This window comes from Salmo salar, chromosome 06, assembly GCF_965601325.2.
Source record: "Salmo salar chromosome 06, fSalSal1, whole genome shotgun sequence".
Lineage (NCBI taxonomy): Eukaryota > Metazoa > Chordata > Actinopteri > Salmoniformes > Salmonidae > Salmo > Salmo salar.
This window is the reverse complement of record NC_138296.1, coordinates 47,396,393-47,416,475: the sequence shown is the minus strand read 5'-3', so window position 1 is coordinate 47,416,475 and position 20,083 is coordinate 47,396,393. Positions and strand designations below refer to the sequence as shown.

General features: G+C 41.4%; 1 protein-coding gene across 3 annotated transcripts in view; it reads left to right on the top strand.

Annotated features, from left to right (window-relative positions):
- The window catches only part of LOC106607494 (insulin-like growth factor 2 mRNA-binding protein 1), a 57,381-nt gene that overhangs the window by 23,744 nt on the left and 13,554 nt on the right, over positions 1–20,083 (top strand). For all 3 annotated transcript variants that reach the window (XM_014204493.3, XM_014204492.3, XM_014204491.3), the window contains exon 3: positions 18,970–19,018. In XM_014204493.3, the coding sequence (XP_014059968.1) occupies positions 18,970–19,018 (49 nt within the window). The remainder of the gene's footprint in view (positions 1–18,969; positions 19,019–20,083) is intronic.

The following is a 20,083-nucleotide window of genomic DNA, read 5'->3' as shown; positions in this document are numbered from 1 at the left end:
TTTAATTGTACATTTTTTGTCAACAATCGACAGAAAATACTCTGTAGCCTAATGTAAAAGTGAAAGAAACATTTTTTCAAAGATGAATAGAAATGAAATAACTAGAATATAGTTGTTGCATAAGTATTCAGCTCCCTGAGTCAATAGATGTTAGAAACACCTTTGGCATCGTTTAAAGCTGTGAGTCTTCTTGGGTAAGTCTATAAGAGCTTTGCACACCTGGATTGCCCATTATTCTTTCCACAGTTCTTCAAGCTCTGTCAAAATGTTGGGGATCATGGCTAGACAGCATTTTCAAGACTTGCCATAGATTTTCAAGCAGATTTAAGTCAACGCTGTAACTTGGCCACTCAGGAGCATTCACTGTCTTCTCAGTAAGCAAGTCCAGTGTAGATTTGGTCTTCTGTTGTAGGTTATTATCCTGCTGAAACGTGATTGCGTCTCCTAGTCTCTGGTGTAAAGCAGACTGAAGCAAATTTTCATTTAGGATTTTGCCTGTGCTTTGCTACATCACACTTTATTATCTTGAAAACCTCCCCAGTATTTGTTGATGTCAAGCATACCCATACTATGATGCAGCCACCATCATGCTTGAAAATAAGGAGGCAGTTACTCAGTGATGTGTTTGATAGATATGCCCCAAACATACTGCTTTGAATTTAGGCCAAAAATGTATTCCTTTGCTATTGTTTTTTGCAGTATTACTTTAGTGCCTTGTTGCATACAAGACGCAAGTATTCTGTATATTTATTTGTATTCATTTTTTTCACTCTGTCATTTAGGTTAGTATTGTGGAGTCTCTAGAATGTTGTTCATCCATCCTCTGTTTTCTACCATCACAGAACTCTGTATCTGTTTTAAAATAACCATTGGCCTCATGGTAACATCCCTGAGCAGTTTCATTCCTGTCCTGCAGCTCAGTTCAGAAGGACGACTGTATCTTTGATGTGTCTGGGTGGTTTAATATGTAATTCACAGCGTAATTGTTAACTTGAGCATGCTTAAAGAGATATTCAATGTCTGATTTGTTAATGTTACCTATCTACCAATCCCTGCCCTTATTTGAAGCATTCAAAAAACTCCCCGGTCTTTGTAGTTGAATCTGTGCTTGAAATTCAATGCTTGACTGAGGGACCTTACAGATGTTGTGTGTTTGAGGAACAGAGGAAGGATTAGTCCTTCAAAAATCATGTCAATCACTATTATTTCACACAGAGCGAGTCCATGTAACCTATTATGTGATTTGTTAAAGCCACATTTTACTCCTGAACTAATTTAGGCTTGTCTGAACAAAGGGGCTGAATACTTATCGAATGACTATATTCTAGTTATGACCTTTAAGTTTAATAAAAAAATGTTTTAAATAATATTTCTTCCAATTTGACATTACAGGGTATTTTGTGTAGATTGTTGACAAAAAAAGGACAATTAAATCTATTTTAATCCCACTTTTGAACACAATAAAATGTGATGAAATCCAAGGGGTCTGAATACTTTTGCAAGGCACTCAAAGGCATTCAAGGCATTCAAACAAACATAATTCCTTGTTTTGTTTGTTTTTGATCTGTCTTTAATCATGAAATACTAATATGCGAAGGGAGCAGGACCAGGCCAGTGCCAGAGGAATCAAACCTCTACCTTCAACCACTGCTCCTCACAGTAGCCTTGTCAGCCCATCCACCGATACTGCACGACCACAGAGGAAATGTATTGTGACATATAAATACATTTTTGATTAGAAGAGATTCATCCCTCTCAGCGGGTTTTCTCGGGCCAATGAGGTTGTCCGAGTCTTTGAACTCTCCCGGCTATTCTTGCTACTGTAGTGTCTTTGTAAGGTAAAGATTCATTGTCTTTTCATTACGTAATACGTATCCACTTGCGCTTGAGCTGGGTAGGTGTGCACTTGTAGTGAGTACCAGGACCTTGAATTTAGACTCAAACTCTGTAGAATATTGACTCTAAAATCTGACTCCAGTACCTCGAATTAGTACTGGCACCTATTTAATGCTCAGCCTGTGTAAAGAACATGTCATCCATGCTGCCAGTTGACTGCCTGCTGCCAGTTGACTGCCTGCTGCCAGTTACCTTCAAGAAATCTCACCAAGTGCTTGTGAGATTTCCACTCCCTACCACTCTTTCTTTGCGCTCTTCTCCACCCCCTCTCTCGTTCACAACCCCCTCCCCTCCCTCCCTCCCTCTCTTGCACACTCTAGCTATTTAAAGCATGAAGTACAGTATTACATCCACAGAAGGGTTCATGTCTGTCTTTGAATGACACACTGAGGAATATTGTCACTTCAGGCTCTAGCAGCAGGATCAGTCGAACCAACAAACACTGTTACGATATTTGGTTGCCTTTGCACCTTCCCATTAACAATGAAATATTCATCTCTGATTTTATGCTTGCTAGATAGTCCCCATTAAATATTTACTTATCTTCTTGTCTCTCATACGTAATAGCTGCTCCTATAGCAGACATTGGGTCTTTCACATGTTTCAATATGTGAACTTGCAAGCTGCCTTTTTTTTGCTTCCTTTTCTCCCTCACTCTGTTCTTTGCTCTTTGAAAAATGTGAGTTAGCGTCTTAGTAAGAAACGTTTCAACGAGCATAACCAATCCATGCAAGTGTAGTTTTCGGTCGGTTAACAACGTCAGGCCGTTGCTGTGGAGCCATATTGGAAGTGTGATCTCGCTTCTGTACAATCCCTTGTTTGTTATGCAAATAATTCTCCATTGCAATTCATGTGATGCATTTCTATCAATCATTTATCAAAACAGTTGTCAGCTCCTCTGACATTCATGTAGCCTATCTGTTACTGATGAGCACAGAGCTCCAATCATCCCTTAGTGCCATTGTTTTGCTCTGTACGTTGTTTGAATTTGAGATTACATCCTCAATAGGATTTTCAAATAGTCCGTTTCAGTTTCAAGTTTTGTGTAAGGAAGTGCGTGGTACAAATCCAATGAAATGCTTACTTGCAGGTTCCTTCTCAACAATGCAACAAAAAAATTGAAATAATAAAATATAATACGAAAATAAAGTAAATGGCAGTAGAATATCATACGTAATACATTTTTTAGCATAAGTATAATACAGGAAGGCACCATTTATAGTCCAATATTTACACGTGTATTGGGGAAAGGGGGTATGTGTATGAATTTCGCAGTTTAATAACAGTATGGTAGCAGCAGTTGTGATGTGTGTGTGTGTGTGTGTGTAGCATGAATGTATATTTACTGTATGCGTGTGTTTGTATGTGTGGGCGTGTGTGTGCATGAGTGAGCGCATGTGTGCTATGGTGCGAAGAATCAGAGCAGGTGGTCAGTCCAGTTTGACTGTTCAGCAGTCTGATGGCTTGTAGATAGAAACTGACTGGTGATGACGTTTATATTTCAACGAAAGCCAACCATTTATTGTGTTTGAGTGCCTAGAGATGATGGACGATTTTCAGATTTGCTTCCGACTTCCGATTTTCAATTTTCTTTGATTCGTTCCTGGGAAGTGCCCATCTCCTACCTTTTGGCCATAGTGTGAAGATCATTTTGAACTGACACAACCCACTGGGCACAGCACGTCATTTCAACGCGGAAATGTGGGACATTTTTGGTTGAGACGTTAATCAATGAGATTTCAACCTTTATTCACCCACTCAAAAAGAGACCCAGAAGTGTCTTCAATTCCCAATATGTTCTCACTACGCTCTCAACCATCTAAAAGCACAACTAAGTTCCACAAAAAAAACGATGTCTCATTTTTGTTTTAGTTGTCATCTAATGGCACTTTCAACCATTTCAAAGCACAACAAAGTTGAAATAGGAATACACTGTCAGATATTTCGTATTTGTATAAGAACTTAATGTGTTATCACTGTGCTTCCTCTAATAGCACAACCAAATGACCTGGATTGTAGTTGAGATTACATTAAAAGTACATAGAGCAAGTAATCAATGCTGTTCGAGATTCTGCACAGATATTTATATTGTGAAAATCTCCACAGATCCTGCGACCTTTGTATGCTGTCTTGGACATGCACATTTTCTGTGATTACGTAAAGACTTTTATAGTTAAAGTAACCTTAAAACGTGGCCATGGATGATTTACTCATTTAAGGTTGAGTAAAAACTGCTACATTAGTTTGTAAGATAGCCTTAACTTGAGGCTATTTACTGTGTTACAAAAGTCATATCGAATTGTTAGGTTGACAACACAACAAAATATCAACATTTCAAGGATATTTATGTAATGCCTACATAGTTCCATCTGAGCCACTGGCTTAATCCTATTCTTTAACATTTATTTTTGGTTTAGTTGGAGACGTGAATCCAACATATAATTTGTTAACTTGTCGACAAGTTAATAGGCTATTTACATGATAGCAAAACTGATATTGAATTGTGTTTGGTTTTCAACGCAACCAAATATTTACATTTGAAGGAGATGTATAGTTTGTACTTAGTCTGACTTTAATTTCAGTTTGTCTACAAATTAATAATTGATATGTTGGATTCACATTCCCAATCTACACCAAAAGTTAAAGTTAAAGAATAGGACTAAATCAAATCAAATGTTAAATGCACTTCAAATAAAGTTTGATTTGATTTAGTCCTATTCATTAACTTTGATTTTTGGTTGAATTGGAGATGAGAATCCAACATATTCATTATTAACTTGAAGATTAAATTTGACATCAAACAAAGCTTGAAATCCTAGGCCTATATGTATTGTCTATTTTTAGTTGAACCCTGGGTTGAATTGAAACAATAGCTGTTGATGATTTTGCAAATGCTACACTGAACAAAAATATAAATGCAACATGTAGTGTTGGTCCCATGTTTCATGAGTTGAAATTAAAGATCCCAGACATTTTCCATACACAAAAAAGTATTACTCTAAAATGTTGTGCACACATTTGTTTACATCCCTGTTAGTGAGCATTTCTCCTTTGCCAAGATAATCCATCCACCTGACAGGTGTAGCATGACAAGAAGCTGATTAAAAGCATGATCATTACACAGGTGCACCTTGTGCTGGGGACAATAAAAGTCAACTCTAAAATGGCAGTTTTGTCACACAACACAATGCCACAGATGTCTCAAGTTTTGAGGGAGCGTGCAATTGGCATGCTGACTGCAGGAATGTTCACCAGAGCTGTTGCCAGAGAATGTAATGGTAATTTCTCTATCATAAGCCACCCCCAATGTCATTTTAGAGAATTTGGCAATACGTCCAACCGGCCTCACAACCGCAGACTACTTGTATGGCGTTGTGTGGGCGAGCGGTTTACTAATGTCAACATTGTGAACAGAGTGCCCCATTGTGGCGGGCGGGTTATGGTATGGGCAGGCATAAGCTACGCACAACGAACACAATTTAATTTTATCAACGGCAATTTGAATGCACAGAGATACCGTGACGAGATCCTCAGGCCCAAAGGTTGTGCCATTCATCCGCCGCCATCACCTCATGTTTCAGCCCGATAATGCACGGCCCCATGTCGCAAGCATCTGTACACAATTCCTGGAAGCTGAAAATGTCCCAGTTCTTCCATGGCCTGAATACTCACCAGACATGTCACCCATTGAGTATGTTTGAGATGCTCTGGATCGACATGTACGACAGCGTGTTCTAGTTCCTGCCAATATCCAGAAACTTCACACAGCCATTGAAGAGGAGTGGGACAACATTCCACAGGCCACAATCAACAGCCTGATCAACTCTATGAGAAGGAGATCTGCATGAGGCAAATGGGTGTCAGACCAAATACTGACTGGTTTTCTGAAAAAGAAGCCCCTACCTTCTTTTTAAGGTATTTGTGACCAACAAATGCGTATCTGTATTTCCAGTCATGTGAAATCCATAGATTAGGGCGTAATTTATTTATTTTAACTGACTGATTTCCTTATATGAACTGTAACTCAGTAAAATCTTTGAAATTGTTGCGTGTTGCATTTACACTTTTGTTCAGTATGTATAGGCCTAAATAGTATCATTGATGATACATGACTTATATGGTTACATTTGATTTGCTCTGTTAAACCTTCCCTTTGGAATGACTTCGCTAGCAACAGTGAATCTATTTAGTTATTAAGAGATCTCTAAATAATCATTATCTTGATAGCACATTGGTAGTAGTTAGTGATGAATATCAAAGTTAAGCAAGGCTGGGTTTGGTTAAAAGCCTAGATGGGAAACCAAATTCATAGCTGTAGTTAGATAAACTCTCCAGGAGGTGCTGCCCAGCTTAGTTTTTCTTTCTTATAGTGGATATAACGTTGAAGATCTGACGTTGTTTCATGTACAAATTCAACATATTTTATAAAAGGTTTGTCTATGTTGAAAATTGGTTACCATGATGACATAATTCTGTGGTTGAAATTTCACCCCCAAACAAAAGTTGATGACTTTTTGCAGATCCAATGTATTTTCCACGTAGATTCCACGTCACAATACGTTGACAAATTACGCTGAAACCACGTTGATTCAACCAATTTCTGCCCAGTGGGAACTGTCTCTTTTATTCATAGAGGCCTACTACAGTTCACAGTTGTAGCATTTGGGATGATTAACCATTTCCCCAAGTCTTCCCACTCTGTCGTTTTTCAATGCGTTCTATATAGGTACCCTGAGAAAATAAGACCCCTGCATGCTATTTCTCCCCCTTTTGTTGTTCTGCAATTCTCTCCACACGGGCAAACTTGGCGCCTCTTTTCCTGAAGGCTGTTTTTGAAGTGTAGTGCACCAGGTGAAGATTGTAATCGTATAGACAGCGGCAGTCTTTCCACCAGCTCTCTGTTCTCCCTTCATGCAACAGACTCTACCTACGGTACTTATGCAAGATCTCCCTGTGTTTGTTTTTTGTTAGCATGTCTTGTTTTGTGCATTTCAAAATGACTCATATCGAGCGAGGAGAAAGAGAGACGAGTGATTAAAAGAGTATAGCTTTATGTTCTAGTAGTAGGGTCTACTGTAGATTTAGGTGAATATGAGCGGTAGGTCAGGAGTAGGCCGTGACATAGACAGCCTGCTATAGCAGCAGAAAGACCCAACTCTTTGTGTGTGTGGTGGCTCTTCCCCAACGGAGTCCATTGCACGTTTAGGGTTAATGTTGCATCGGTGCCTCCTGATTGCCTGGCTTGCGGAGTGACCTTTCACCCCGTTGTAGGGCAGGGCGTGAAAAGAGAAGAGGGAGGAGGGGGGAAAGAGAGGAGGGGGGAAAAAGGGAAGGTGGGGGCAGCTATCAGGTATTCTAAGGGGGAAGGGAGGATCAAGTGGGGGGAGAGGGAGGGGGAGGGAGGGTTGTAAATATACACTGTAGGGGAGAGTGGGGTAAGTTGAGCCAAAGGGGTAAATTAAGCCATCCTTGTTTCTAGGAAACCATAAACAAAATTAATAATTTGACTACAAATGTTTTAAGACGTCATCATTTCATGGAGTCTATGAAGCAAGAAACCACATGGAAAAAGCAGTAAGCAAGATATGTCCAAAAAACGGATTTTTACCAAGTCAAATGAATTTATTGTGTTAGAGGTTATTAAAGTAGATCATTTTAAGATTGTTCAGTTGGGGTCTCTATAAGCTTGTATATGAGGTCCTAAACCTAGCATGAAAGTGCATCCTTGTAGATGTGTGGGCTAATATAGTCAACATGTTTGTCTTGGGGTAAGTTGAGCCAATAACCATGGGGTAAGTTGAGCCAATGGTTGAGCCAACGGCAAGTTAACCAAATTGAAGTGTTTTCTACCCAGGTGTAATGCAAGACATTATCTCTGGGATATGAGGTAACAACAGGGCCTGGCCTATGTTAAAAGTGTTAAAAAAAGTATAAAGTGTTTGTTAGGTGTTAAGCCTGTGTTAAAAGATGCATAAAATGATTAAAAGACAAAAAAGTGATTGTGATTGTGTTCAATTGTGTTTGGGAAATAAAGATTGTCATGGTTTTAAAAAAGTAGTGATAATATTTCATTCAGTACAGAAATGTATAGGCGGCGTAACTTACTTTGTCCTGCGGATCAACTTACCATTGTAAGTTGTGCCAAGAGACCACTTTTTTGGACAAGCTATGCTTTTAAAACTGTAATGTTTACATGAATTCTGATCATTTCCAAGGATACCCACCATACTGAAATATATGTAGATATCTTTGTTAGAAAGAATACTATATTTCGCTTGACGGAGTGATGCTGAATGTAAAAAATGGCTCAGATTACCACACTCTTCCCTATCTCTTGTCTCATGTCAGTGCTCATTGCTTGCACTTTATGTTGATGAAGTCATTTAGCCTCCATGCTATCTTGAGAGCTTCTTGGGTGGTAGTAAGCCTTTTTTCACAAAGAATTGTGATAATCACACATCCACTACCTGTTTCTGAGTACTTAGCTCCATGGCTCTCATTGGTCCTGTCTTGTGAACTGCCTTCCTGGAGTCATGGGCACCAACAACATCCTGGTATGGACCTCATGGAATCGCCGTCAAGATGGCGCCGACAGACACGATTCCTGCTCCTAGCCAACTTTTCAGTATATATATTTTTTATGTTATTTCTTACATTATTTTCTCAGAACATTTATTGTATTATTACCTTCAGCCAGAAATTACTTTTGGACATTAGATCGGTGGTCACTCACCAGCAATTCTAGCAGAAATGTGACCCCCCCTGACCTGGATCCTTTGTTTGCATACCATCCACCACTTCTGAGTATATTACTTGCTAACGTTCAGTCCTTGGACAATAAAGTAGACGAGCTCAGGACAAGGATCTCCTTCCAGAGATACATCAGGAACTGTAACATACTCTGTTTTATGGATTCATGGCTCTCTCCGGAAAATATTGTCACTGTCCATTCAACCAGTGGGGTTCTCCGTCCATCTCACGGACAAGAAGAAAAAACTCTATGGGAAAAAGAAAGGCAGGTGGGGTTTGTTTCATGATTAACAAAATACAAACTAGCCAAATATCAAAAATATGTCCGTAAACACTCGAGCCAACAACAGACTGGGATATGGAGAGATTGAATATGTCCGTAAACACTCGGTTTGGGATAGAGCAGTGTGTGCAGTGCAATGGTGATTGCGACATCCATGGATCTGTTGGGTAGATATGCAAATTGTATCCAACAACAGACTGGGATATGGAGAGATTGAATATGTCCGTAAACACGGATCAGCGCCTCTTCAACCTCAGGAGGTGGAAAATATTTAGCTTGGCCCCTAAGACCCTCACTAACTTCTACAGATGCACCATTGTGAGCATCCTGTCTGGCTGTATCATTGCCTGGTACGGCAATTGCACCATCCACAACTGCCACCCGCTACCATCTAGAAGGCGGAGACAGTACAGCTGCATCAAATCTGGGACCGAGAGACTGAGAAGCAGCTTCTATCTCCAGGACATCGTACTGTTAAACAGCCACTACTAGCCGGCCTCCACCCAGTACCCTGCCCTGAACCTTAGTCACTATTCTAGCTGGCAACCACCCAGTACTCTACCCTGCACCTTAGAGATTGCTGCCCTATGTACATAGAGTCATTGAACACTGTACACTTTAATAACGTTTGCATACTGTTTTAGCCACTTCATATGTATATACTGTATTCTAGTCATGGCTCATCCTATATAATTTATTTGTGTGTATAATTGTTTTATATATCTAGGTATTACTGCACTGTTCGAGCTAGAAATTCAAGCATTTCGCTGCACCTGTGATACCATCTGCAAATCTGTGTACGTGACCAATACATTTTGATTTGTGTGTGTGTCTGTGTGTATGTGTATGTGTATGTGTATGTGTCTATGTGTATTTGTGTGTGTGTGTTTGTGAGTGTGTAAAGGTGGTTGTTTTTGTGGTGTCGCTCTCCTATTCCCATCTTCACCAACAGCAAGGTGGACACTGATCCAATTTCTTAACTAGGCTTTGTGTAGTGGTTTTCATTTACTTCTGTAGTCCGCTCGTAATCTCCCTCTCTTTCTCTCTCTCTCTCTCATTCGGCATAATCAGCTTAGAACTTAACCATTGGCCTGCTATCCTGCAGATTCCCAGCCCACCCCATAAAAACAGCACACAACACACAACACACAGCACACAGCACACAAAACACACACAATCAACTTTCTTGACCACCATTCCCAGGATGGATAGGCTGTTGACCCACACAGTACAGTATAGTGTATACAGGATCTTAATTTGAGCCAGTTTGCAACAGCGGGAAAATAATCCTGCAGCAACAGGATACGTGAATTATTATGTGGATTATAATTAATGGCCATTTATGTAGGGGTTGATGCATTTTCAAGTCTGACATTTCAAAGTGGAAATTACAAACTTCTGGAGACTTAAACCTCAAATGCACTCAAAGTTTAAAAGGTCCTGCATTGCAGGAAGGTTCTCCTGCAACATGGTGATCAAATTAAGATCCGACATCTGTAGTGCTCTCCTGAGGCTTGCTAAATCAATTACCACACTTTGGAGAAACAGCATGAAAACAAAAACATTCATTTAACATGTTGAACTTTGTTAATTTTGCTGAAATAAGAGATGAATGATTTGAAGTATTTTTAAAAATAGATATTTGTTTGTATCACTATCAATACTACCAAATCACAAGGTATGATTGTGTAATAAGCAATATCTGCATCTGTCTTACTATTCCATTACTATTAACAAGTTGTGGTATTTTTGTGTAAAAAGATCATAATGAAGGTGCAACAACTGTGTCTACCAACCAAATTGATGTAATTTGGGACAATTGAAGGATGAGTGTGGGGCTTTAGGGTGTATGTTGTATGACAACCTAACATTACTGAGGTCAATTATGGGAATTAGCTTAGCTTTTCAATTAAGTGATTGCAATTCACAATTAGCGCTATCGTTCTCTCTGAGCACAAGCTTTGGTGCTGCTAGGCTACATCCTTTGCTATTGTATGGCCTTGTTTTAATAGTTATTATCTGGAGCCTTTGAGCTTTGTATGGTGAGAGTGGATTTGGTTTCTTTTAGGGTTGAAATTCAGGCTAGAGTTCTATTCCATCCCTGTGAAAAACTGCTACCTCTATTGAAGGGCGTAAGCAGCAGAGAATGGCTAGTAGGGATGTGAAGTGTATTCAGCTCAGCTGAAATGTCGAATGATCGCTCAAAACAAACACAGAATTGAATTGAACGTTTGATGCGTATATTGAAACGGCAGGCATTCTGAATGCACCGTTTGTGGAATACACTGTTCGAACACACCGGTTATGGGTATAGCCCTAATAATTCTGTGTGAAATAATTTCTCAATGTCAATGTTGCCAGACTGGTCTTTTTTATGTGAAATCAAAACATGAACTCATAATACTTTAAAAAAAAATGTTAATAATCATAATAATGTTTTATTGTCAAATTCACCTGATAGTTGCAGTGAAATAAGCATCTGGTTGTAAAAAAAAACGGATAGAATCTATGCGTTATGTTGTCTACACGCATAAGGTCCATCACAGCTGTAGGGAGAAGACGTGAGCATTTTGACTGAAAGGCTTTGTAGCGGTAGTACAGTGCCAACATATATCACGGCTTTGGCAGTTCGCTGCTTAATCTCGTTACCCAACTGCTCTATACACTCTTAGAAAAAAAGGTCCTATCTAGAACCGAAAGGGTTCGTCGGCTGTCCCGATAGGAGAACCCTTTTGGTTCCAGGTAGAACCCTTTCCCCAGAGAGTTCTACATTGAACCCAAAAGAGTTCTGCCTGGAACCAAAAAGAGTGTACATAGGAGCCGTTAATCAGTAGCCTGTTTTATTTTTTATTTTTAAGAGGCACTTTTTTGAAGGCCCCACCCCTTTCCCTTCCTCCATCTCTCGCCCCTGTCCTCTGCTCTCCACATGCATTGAGAGGAAGTTAGCTTTGAGTGGGGGTGTGTGCATGTGGGGGAGGGGCGCAGTGCACGGCGAGAGAGAGAGGGAGAGAGAGAGAATGCACGCTGCTGTCTTTGAAGCCTATTGTTTTTTATTCTCTCTCTATCTCTCTCTCTCTGCATTTCATTCCCCACTCCCCCATCATCCTCTGAGCTTGGTTGCTGATTGGCCAAGCCACCGACAAGGTGAAATTAGACAGGAAGTAGCTCTGGATAAAAAGCAAAGGCAAAGTGATGCTACATGACTGAGACTTCCTGTGTTCTCCATTTCCTGCTTGACCTTTCACCTTGCAATGGGCCCCTCATAGTTCATTTGGTGGGATTTGGAAGTCTGCAACTACCCTGGTGCATGTGTGTGTGTGTGTGTGTGTGTGTGTGTGTGTGTGTGTGTGTGTGTGTGTGTGTGTGTGTGTGTGTGTGTGTGTGTGTGTGTGTGTGTGTGTGTGTGTGTGTGTGTGTGTTAGCGTGTGTGTGTACTTCTTTCATTCTGCTGAGTGGGTTGAGTTGTCGTGGGCCCCTTTGTGTAGTAGACTGTATATGTAATGCTGTTGTGTAATTGTCACTATTCTACGGCTACGCCATCTTCCCTAAAACTAATTTTGGCCTCCATTTTCAAAACTCCATGGTCTGTTGTAGTTATACTCTCAAATGAAAAGGACAGTAAGGGTTACTTAGGCCAACCACCCACTGACTTAAGTTTAAAAGTGATTCACATAATCACAGTTTGTATGTGTGTATTTGTGTTGGTAGGCGTTTACAGTATGTTAGTATGATCATGAGTATTTTATCTATGTGCCCTTTTATTTTCGCTAGTGTGTTCAGACCTACATTTATGGTGTGCCTTTGTTTGTTTTTGACTGTATTTTGTAAGTCAAGGGGCATCTACAAAGTCTGTATGCACTTGATGCGTGTGGTGTGGGTGTGTTGGTGTTTTCAGAACACAGTGTGTGTTTGTGTGTTCAAACGTGAATGTGTGGTGCCTAAATGCCTATGTGGCTGTGTTTATTTGTCCTTACATTTTTTTTTTTTTTTTACAATACTCATTCTGATCTATGTTCAAATGTGCACATGTGCGGAGGAGTGGGTGTGTTTGTTTTTAATCTGCTTGGAAGGTGTGTGCCTTGGTGTGTTATGTGTGGGCGTCTGGGTGTGTGTTTATGATTATGGGCTATGGAATGCTCCTCATTGTTTTTCCTTCCACCGGGAGGACACCCGAGTCCTCCAGCCCTGCTGAGACTGGCCCATCATGCATCGGTGAGCCACCGGTGGGGGCGCTCTAGGGACCTTTCCAATGCTAAACAGACATCCTGATGGGAAGGGGAGGCGAGCCACCCAGGGCGACATGCATGCCTGTGTAACAGCTCACTGTGAAAATCGCACCTCCTCTGTGTATGCGTGTGTGTGGTTGTGTACATCTTACCCCCATGTAAAATTACCTGAGGGTGTGTGTGTGATGCAATTGAGCCTGATTTTGGCATGGAAATTGCTTTTTTTTATACATTTGTGGTTCAGTATGAAGTTAAAGGGGTATATAGAAGATAGCCCTATTTGGTAAAAGACCAAGTCCATATTATGGCAAGAACAGCTCAAATAAGCAAAGAAAAATGACAGTTAACTGCACCTCAGATTGCAGCCCAAATAAATGCTTCACAGCGTTCAAGTAACAGACACATCTCAACATCAACTGTTCAGAGGAGGCTGCGTGAATCAGGCCTTCATGGTCGAATTGCTGCAAAGAAACCACCACTAAAGGACACCAATAATAAGAAGAGACTTGCTTGTGCCAAGAAACACGAGCAATGGACATTAGACCGGTGGAAATTTGTCCTTTGGTCTGGAGTCCAAATCGGAGATTTTTTGTTCCAACCGCCGTGTATTTGTGAGACGCAGTGTAGGTGAACAGTTGATCTCCGCATGTGTATTTCCCACCGTAAAGTGTGGAGGTGTTATGGTGTGGTGGTGCTTTGTTGGTGACACTGTCTGTGATTTATTTAGAATTCAAGGCACACTTAACCAGCATGGCTACCACAGCATTCTGCAGCGATACGCCATCCCATCTGGTTTGGGCTTAGTGGGACTATCATTTATTTTTCAACAGGACAATGACCCAACACACCTTCAGGCTATGTAAGGGCTATTTTACCAAGAAGGAGCGTGATGGAATGCTGCATCAGATGACCTGGCCTCCACAATCCCCCGACCTCAACCCAATTGAGATGGTTTGGGATGAGTTGGACCAGGGAGTGAAGGAAAAGCAGCCAACAAGTGCTCAGCATATGTGGGAACTCCTTCAAGACTGTTGGAAAAGCATTCCAGGTGAAGCTGGTTGAGAGAATGCCAAGAGTGTGCAAAGCTGTCATCAAGGCAAAGGGTGGCTACTTTGAAGAATCTCAAATATAAAATACATGTTGATTTGTTTAACCCTTTTTTGGTTACTACATGATTCCATATGTGTTATTTCATAGTTTTGATGTCTTCACTATTATTCTACAATGTAGAAAATACTGAAAATAAAGAAAAACCCTTGAGATGAGTCGGTATTCTAAAACTTTTGACAGGTAGTATATATATATATATATATATATATTATTATTATATATTATGTAATTTTCGTTATTGGACATAACATTTCAGGAAATTATATTGTATGTACATTTACATTTTAGTAATTTAGGACACGCTCTTATCCAGAACGACTTACAGTAGTGAGCTTAAAGTGATTATAATTTTGGAAATCTGTTCCCAAATATTCCCATGCATAAATAGAGGGATATGTGATCGTATCCCAAAGTCATCAAGGCTTGAAATGATTCTGCTTTTGTAAAATACTATATCTGTTTAGGATTCTTGCGGGCCAATTTGCAGTGTACAATTATTACTAACTATGTTCCGGCCCCCTGACCATCCGCTGAAAAATCAGCCAACAGCTGAATGTAATTGGGGACCCCTGCCATGGAGGCCTATCCTTGAGTGGAATGTTGCAGGAGAGATCTTCAAAGGAGCGGTACACGGAAACCAAAATTGAGGACATGAGTATAATGGAGGACAGAGAGTCAAGCCATTCAGTTAGGACCTTTCGAAACCTCTTTCAAGTCAATTTTCCCTTACATAACCAACCAGTGTCTTTACAACATGTACACATGTACACACTTACATGCAAACACACCTTCGTTATCCTTCACAGGTCTGCGCAAACGTGCACCCTCACACTTTCCCTCTTCCTCATTTTCAACCATGTTTGGGATGTCTGTCCTTTATGGAGTGTGCTCTCTCTCTCTCTCTCTCTCTCTCTCTCTCTCTCTCTCTCTCTCTCTCTCTCTCTCACTATTCCCTCTCTACTTTTCCTGCCTGCTGTGCTTCTCCCACCCCACCCTATATTCCCTGACCATTCTATTCTTTCACATGGTAAACTAACTCCTCCATGCCCCTCCTATGAGACAATGCTATGGTCTCACCCCCAATAGAGTCTCCTGATCAGTCTAAAGCCCTTTACTTTTGACCCCACCAGCGCAAAGCTGTAGGCTTGAGGCTTCTAAGCGTCCAGGCCCCTCTTCTTTCTCCCATTGTCCTGTTGGTACCAACACAAGCTATGTACGTTAGATGCTACCTCAAGGGCAAAGTCAGTAGCACAGACATAAACATTCATTAAGCTTTAGCTGAGATTCGTTTTTAAAGAATTTTAAATGTTTGTTCTTTTTGGAGTATTTGTTATGTGAGGTTGGGAGCATGTGGGGGGAAGACCACCCCCGAAGGGAAGAACAACAACAGATGAATGGGTGCAACCATATTGTCTCCTCACCACTCATCCATCTTCCCCTCCCCTCCCCTGTCGTCATGGCGTCAGCCAATGAGATGCCCGGGAGTTGGAGTTCAGTGTTGTCTAGGTTCATTTCATTTCACAGTTGGTGTGGGTGTGGGGCCGATGGTTAAGGGGGGTTGAAGGGGCAAATGTGAGTTCAGTGTTGGGTGGGGGGCTATGTAGATGTGGGGGTTGGGTGGATGGTTACGTCTATTGATGTATTGATTTGCGGGACAGAGACTTTGATGGATGAAGAAGGGTTTTCGCCGAGGAGGAAAAGTACCAGTTCAAAGGCCCACCCATCCCCCTCACTTGCTCCCCTCACAAATAGCCTACCGTGGGGTGGTGAAGCCTGAAGCACGGCCATGATGTTGGCTATTCATTTGGTGGCTTGCACAAGTTTCCCCAAAATGGACAAAATCATTTGTTTTCAAGACTGTGGTGACCTTCGAGTAACTGAACCATTCTATGTGGCTAAATAGTCATTAGTGCCTTAATTGTTACAGCACATTCAACACATTGCTGAACTACCATCCAACAGTGTTGCACAGGAAACAGGAACCTCTTAGCCTCATCATCAAAAAGCCCTGGAAGTTTTCGGAATGTTTCTACTCTTGAAAACAACATGTGCCATGTTTGTATTGGGTTGCTTTATGGTAATATATGTGTAGAATGTCATTTACCTGAGGCCCATGAGCTTAGATTGGCCCTTCCATGTGTTTTGTTGTGCAGAGCCCAAGAGGCGAGGCAGGGAATTTTTATTGGGTTGTGTCTCCCCTGGGTGTGGAAACTAGGGTTCAGAGGTCACAAGGGGATTCTCACATATTAACCCTTTACAAACCAGCAGAGCTGTGAGCTGCCCCTCCCTTATGACCCCTGGCGCCCGTTCTCTCCTCCACACACACAACACACAAACCCTCACCTCTCACATAGATCATTAGAGCTCCCTCTAGAGTTTCAATCAGGACGCTGGCAACCAATTGCCAGCTCTGTGTTTCAGTTGCCCTTAGGCACACAGATCTAGCATCAGCTTACCCTCTAAAATCTGGTGGGAAATTCGAAAACTGACCGTACATCTAGGGCGACGTCATTCTACTCCCAGTCAGAGATTCTAAGGGGTTAAATCAGGAAAATTTGATAGGCTACTATTACCTACCTGCTACCCCTCCCTGTCCTCTTTTCTCTCTTCACTATGTTCCCCTGATCTCCTCCACTTTGCCTTCTCTGTGGCCAAATCTTTGAATAAATCTGTAAGTACTACTTTGGTACTGTGTGGTTCAATATACAAGTTATTCAGCTTGTTTGTTTATTCTTGTATTTTGGGGAACCTTGATGTTGTTGTTATGGAGATTGTCCTCCCCCTGCTGCAGTTCTTTCTCTCTCACTCCTATTTGCGCTCTGTCACACTCTGTCCCTTTCTCGCATGCGTTCCCCTGCAGTCAACTCTCTCTCGCTTAATGCCAACCTCACACGCTCTCTCCCTCTACTATACTCCCTCACAGTTTTACTCACTCTCTCTTTCTTTCTCTCTCTTTCTCTTTCTCTCGCTTTCTCGCTCTGTGCCCATGTGTTGGGAACGTTCCAGGGCAGCTGGCAGAGTACTAAAGCTGTTGTCAGTGTCCGGTTTCAATATACCCATTCTTTCTCCCTACACACCCCTCAGACCATCCAACCCACACAAACACACACTCTCTCTCTCTCTCTCTGAGTCCAGGCCAGCAACAGGCAGTGAGATATGCAAGCTGGCAGATGCTGATGAGCTGAGACACACACACACACACTTTCAGCGTCGCTCATGTGTACTGAACCAGGATGTTAAGACCTGAAACACAAGACTGCCAACCGTGTGTGTGTGTGTCTGTCTGTCTGTCTGTCTCTGACAGCGTGTCATACCTTTCAATGGTGTATTGGCGGTCAGTACAATGGAGCTCATCATTTTTTTTATGGTCACAGACTTCTCAGTTGAGAGGCTCAAAGTTTTGGAGTTGTACTTGTGAACTAGTATAAAATATATGGAGTAGTGACAACGATGCTCTTTCCTCTCACAGTCGCTGCAGGCAAACTGTGAGATACACTGGTATTTTAAGGTGCTAAACCGCGAACCAGAGAACCCAATCATGCTGCTGATTCAATGAAATAAAGAATGACGTTTGACCCAAAAATATTTGGTACATTTCCATGTAGGTTTACAATAAAAAACGTTTCAGAATTGGATGGTTAATTAAGTGATAATGCCCGAGAAGCTGGTTTTTTGGAGGACATATTGGCACGGGTGTTGTTATTACCAATATATCCCCCAAACACCGGCTTCGAGGGCATTCACACTTTTATACAACCGGTTACCAACATATTCAAATAATGATTTACATATTTTCCTTAAAAACGTTATTTTGATGAATTTAGTCATACTATTTCATCCTTCCACAAGATATAGTCCCGACACAAATCTAGGTGTTGCTACCCAAGCCGGCTGGTCGGCTGGAGGTTCGGTTGCTAGTTCGTTCTAAATGTTCCATTGCCATACTGGCTGGCAACGTTCTTATCCCCTGCTTGCTAGCTAGCCAACTACGGCTAACTTACAGTCACGTTAAAAAGTGCGGCCAGAATAACAGCAAAGTAACTGCATTTGCATTTGTGTAAGCTGTTTTCTAGTGACAGTTATTTGGATACATCCATAACAATGTGCAAATGAGGCACAATTTCGCCTGGCATAAAAAAAACGTGTTCACTCGTCAGGACACTGTTGTTCAGCGGAGCTAGCCAACAACATAGCTAACACAATCACTTCAAACTGAAAAGACTGCAAACCAGCTGCACTTCATTTGACCTTTTTTCAATTGACAGTTGTTTATATCCATCAAAATTATGCCAGCTGTTTCATGATTTCGACTGGCTGAGAAACGCTGTCTGCTTGTCTGTCTTGTCTGCTGTTGAAAACTAAATGTTAGTCTAAAAGAAATGTGAGATAATGTCTAGATGCTTTTTATAGTGGAGATCAAGTTTATAAATTGCCTGGCTGGGGAGATGAGACAGTGGATTGCGCAGTCAGATGGAACAGAGTAAATAGACATTTTAACGTCATAGATTTAGCCTTGTGGAATAGAGTTGGCTGGGATGCAGTTTTAACCAATCAGCATTCAGGATTATAACCACATTCCAGGCAATAGCTTGACCAAATCCATTTGACTGCATGAAGTATGTAAATGTTTTACGTCCATGTTTGAGTTGAATATTTTCAAATGGTATTTCTCTCTCTCTTTCTCTCTTTTACTCTCTCTCTTAGGACCAGGAAACTCCAGATCAGAAACATTCCTCCGCACCTGCAGTGGGAGGTGAGTGCCCCTGGTTTGACCAGATCATACTTTCACCGTATCAAAATGTATCAATGGGACTGTCAGTGTCTCTCAATCAGTGTTACTTTTATATGGAAAAGCATAGGTTAGTCCCTGCTACAACATAGGTAAGTCATCAGGAAAAATCTGTTCAGAACAGGATGTTCTGTGTAGCCATCTGAGATGTGAGTGAGTTAGGGGGGTACAAGGCATTTAGATTGACTACGGCTGCGGACATGATTGCGTGTGTTCGTATGTGTATTTGTGTCTTTATTGTGGGGGGGCTTTATTTTTGGGGCGGCAGGTAGCCTAGGGGTTAGAGCATTGGGCTAGTAACCAAAAGGTTGCTAGATCAAATCCCCGAGCTGACAAGGTAAAAATCTGTTGTTCTGCCCCTGAACGAGTCAGTTAACCCGCTGTTCCTAGGCCGTCATTGTAAATAAGAATTTGTTCTTAACTGACTTGCCTAGTTAAATAAAGGTTTAAAAATAAATTGTGTGTGTCGAGCGGCGCACGCTACCGCTGGACGAAGACGGGCCACATGTCTCTGCAAAGGTGGGGCTCTCTCGCTCTCCACTCCATCCTGCCAGTGCTTGCGTGCAACGCAGTATGTCCTTCCCTAGCTGGCCACACGAGGGTAACGTTTCTCCACCCATGTTATAGCCCTGAACATGAGCCAGAAGGAGTATTTTTTTTTTTTTTAAAGGCCCAATGTCAGAGTAAGAAACTATGTTGAAGACACAATTCTAACGCATTACATCAGAGCAGTCAAACCAAGCTTCTGGATGGCCAGATATGCCATTTATCCATGCGACATACAGTGCATAAATTATACGTATGGGTGGTCCCGGGAATCAAACCCACTATCCTGGCATTGCAAGCACCATGCTCTACCAACTGAACTACACAGGACATCAGTGTCTGATTTAGACCAGGGAAGCATCTCTCTCCAGTCAGTAGCACTAATCAATTAAGTGGGAGGTTGAAATGATGCAGACACTTTGGCCCTTGAGGACTGGAACTGCTTTACACTGATGTAGGAAGTGAGACAAATAGGAGAACATT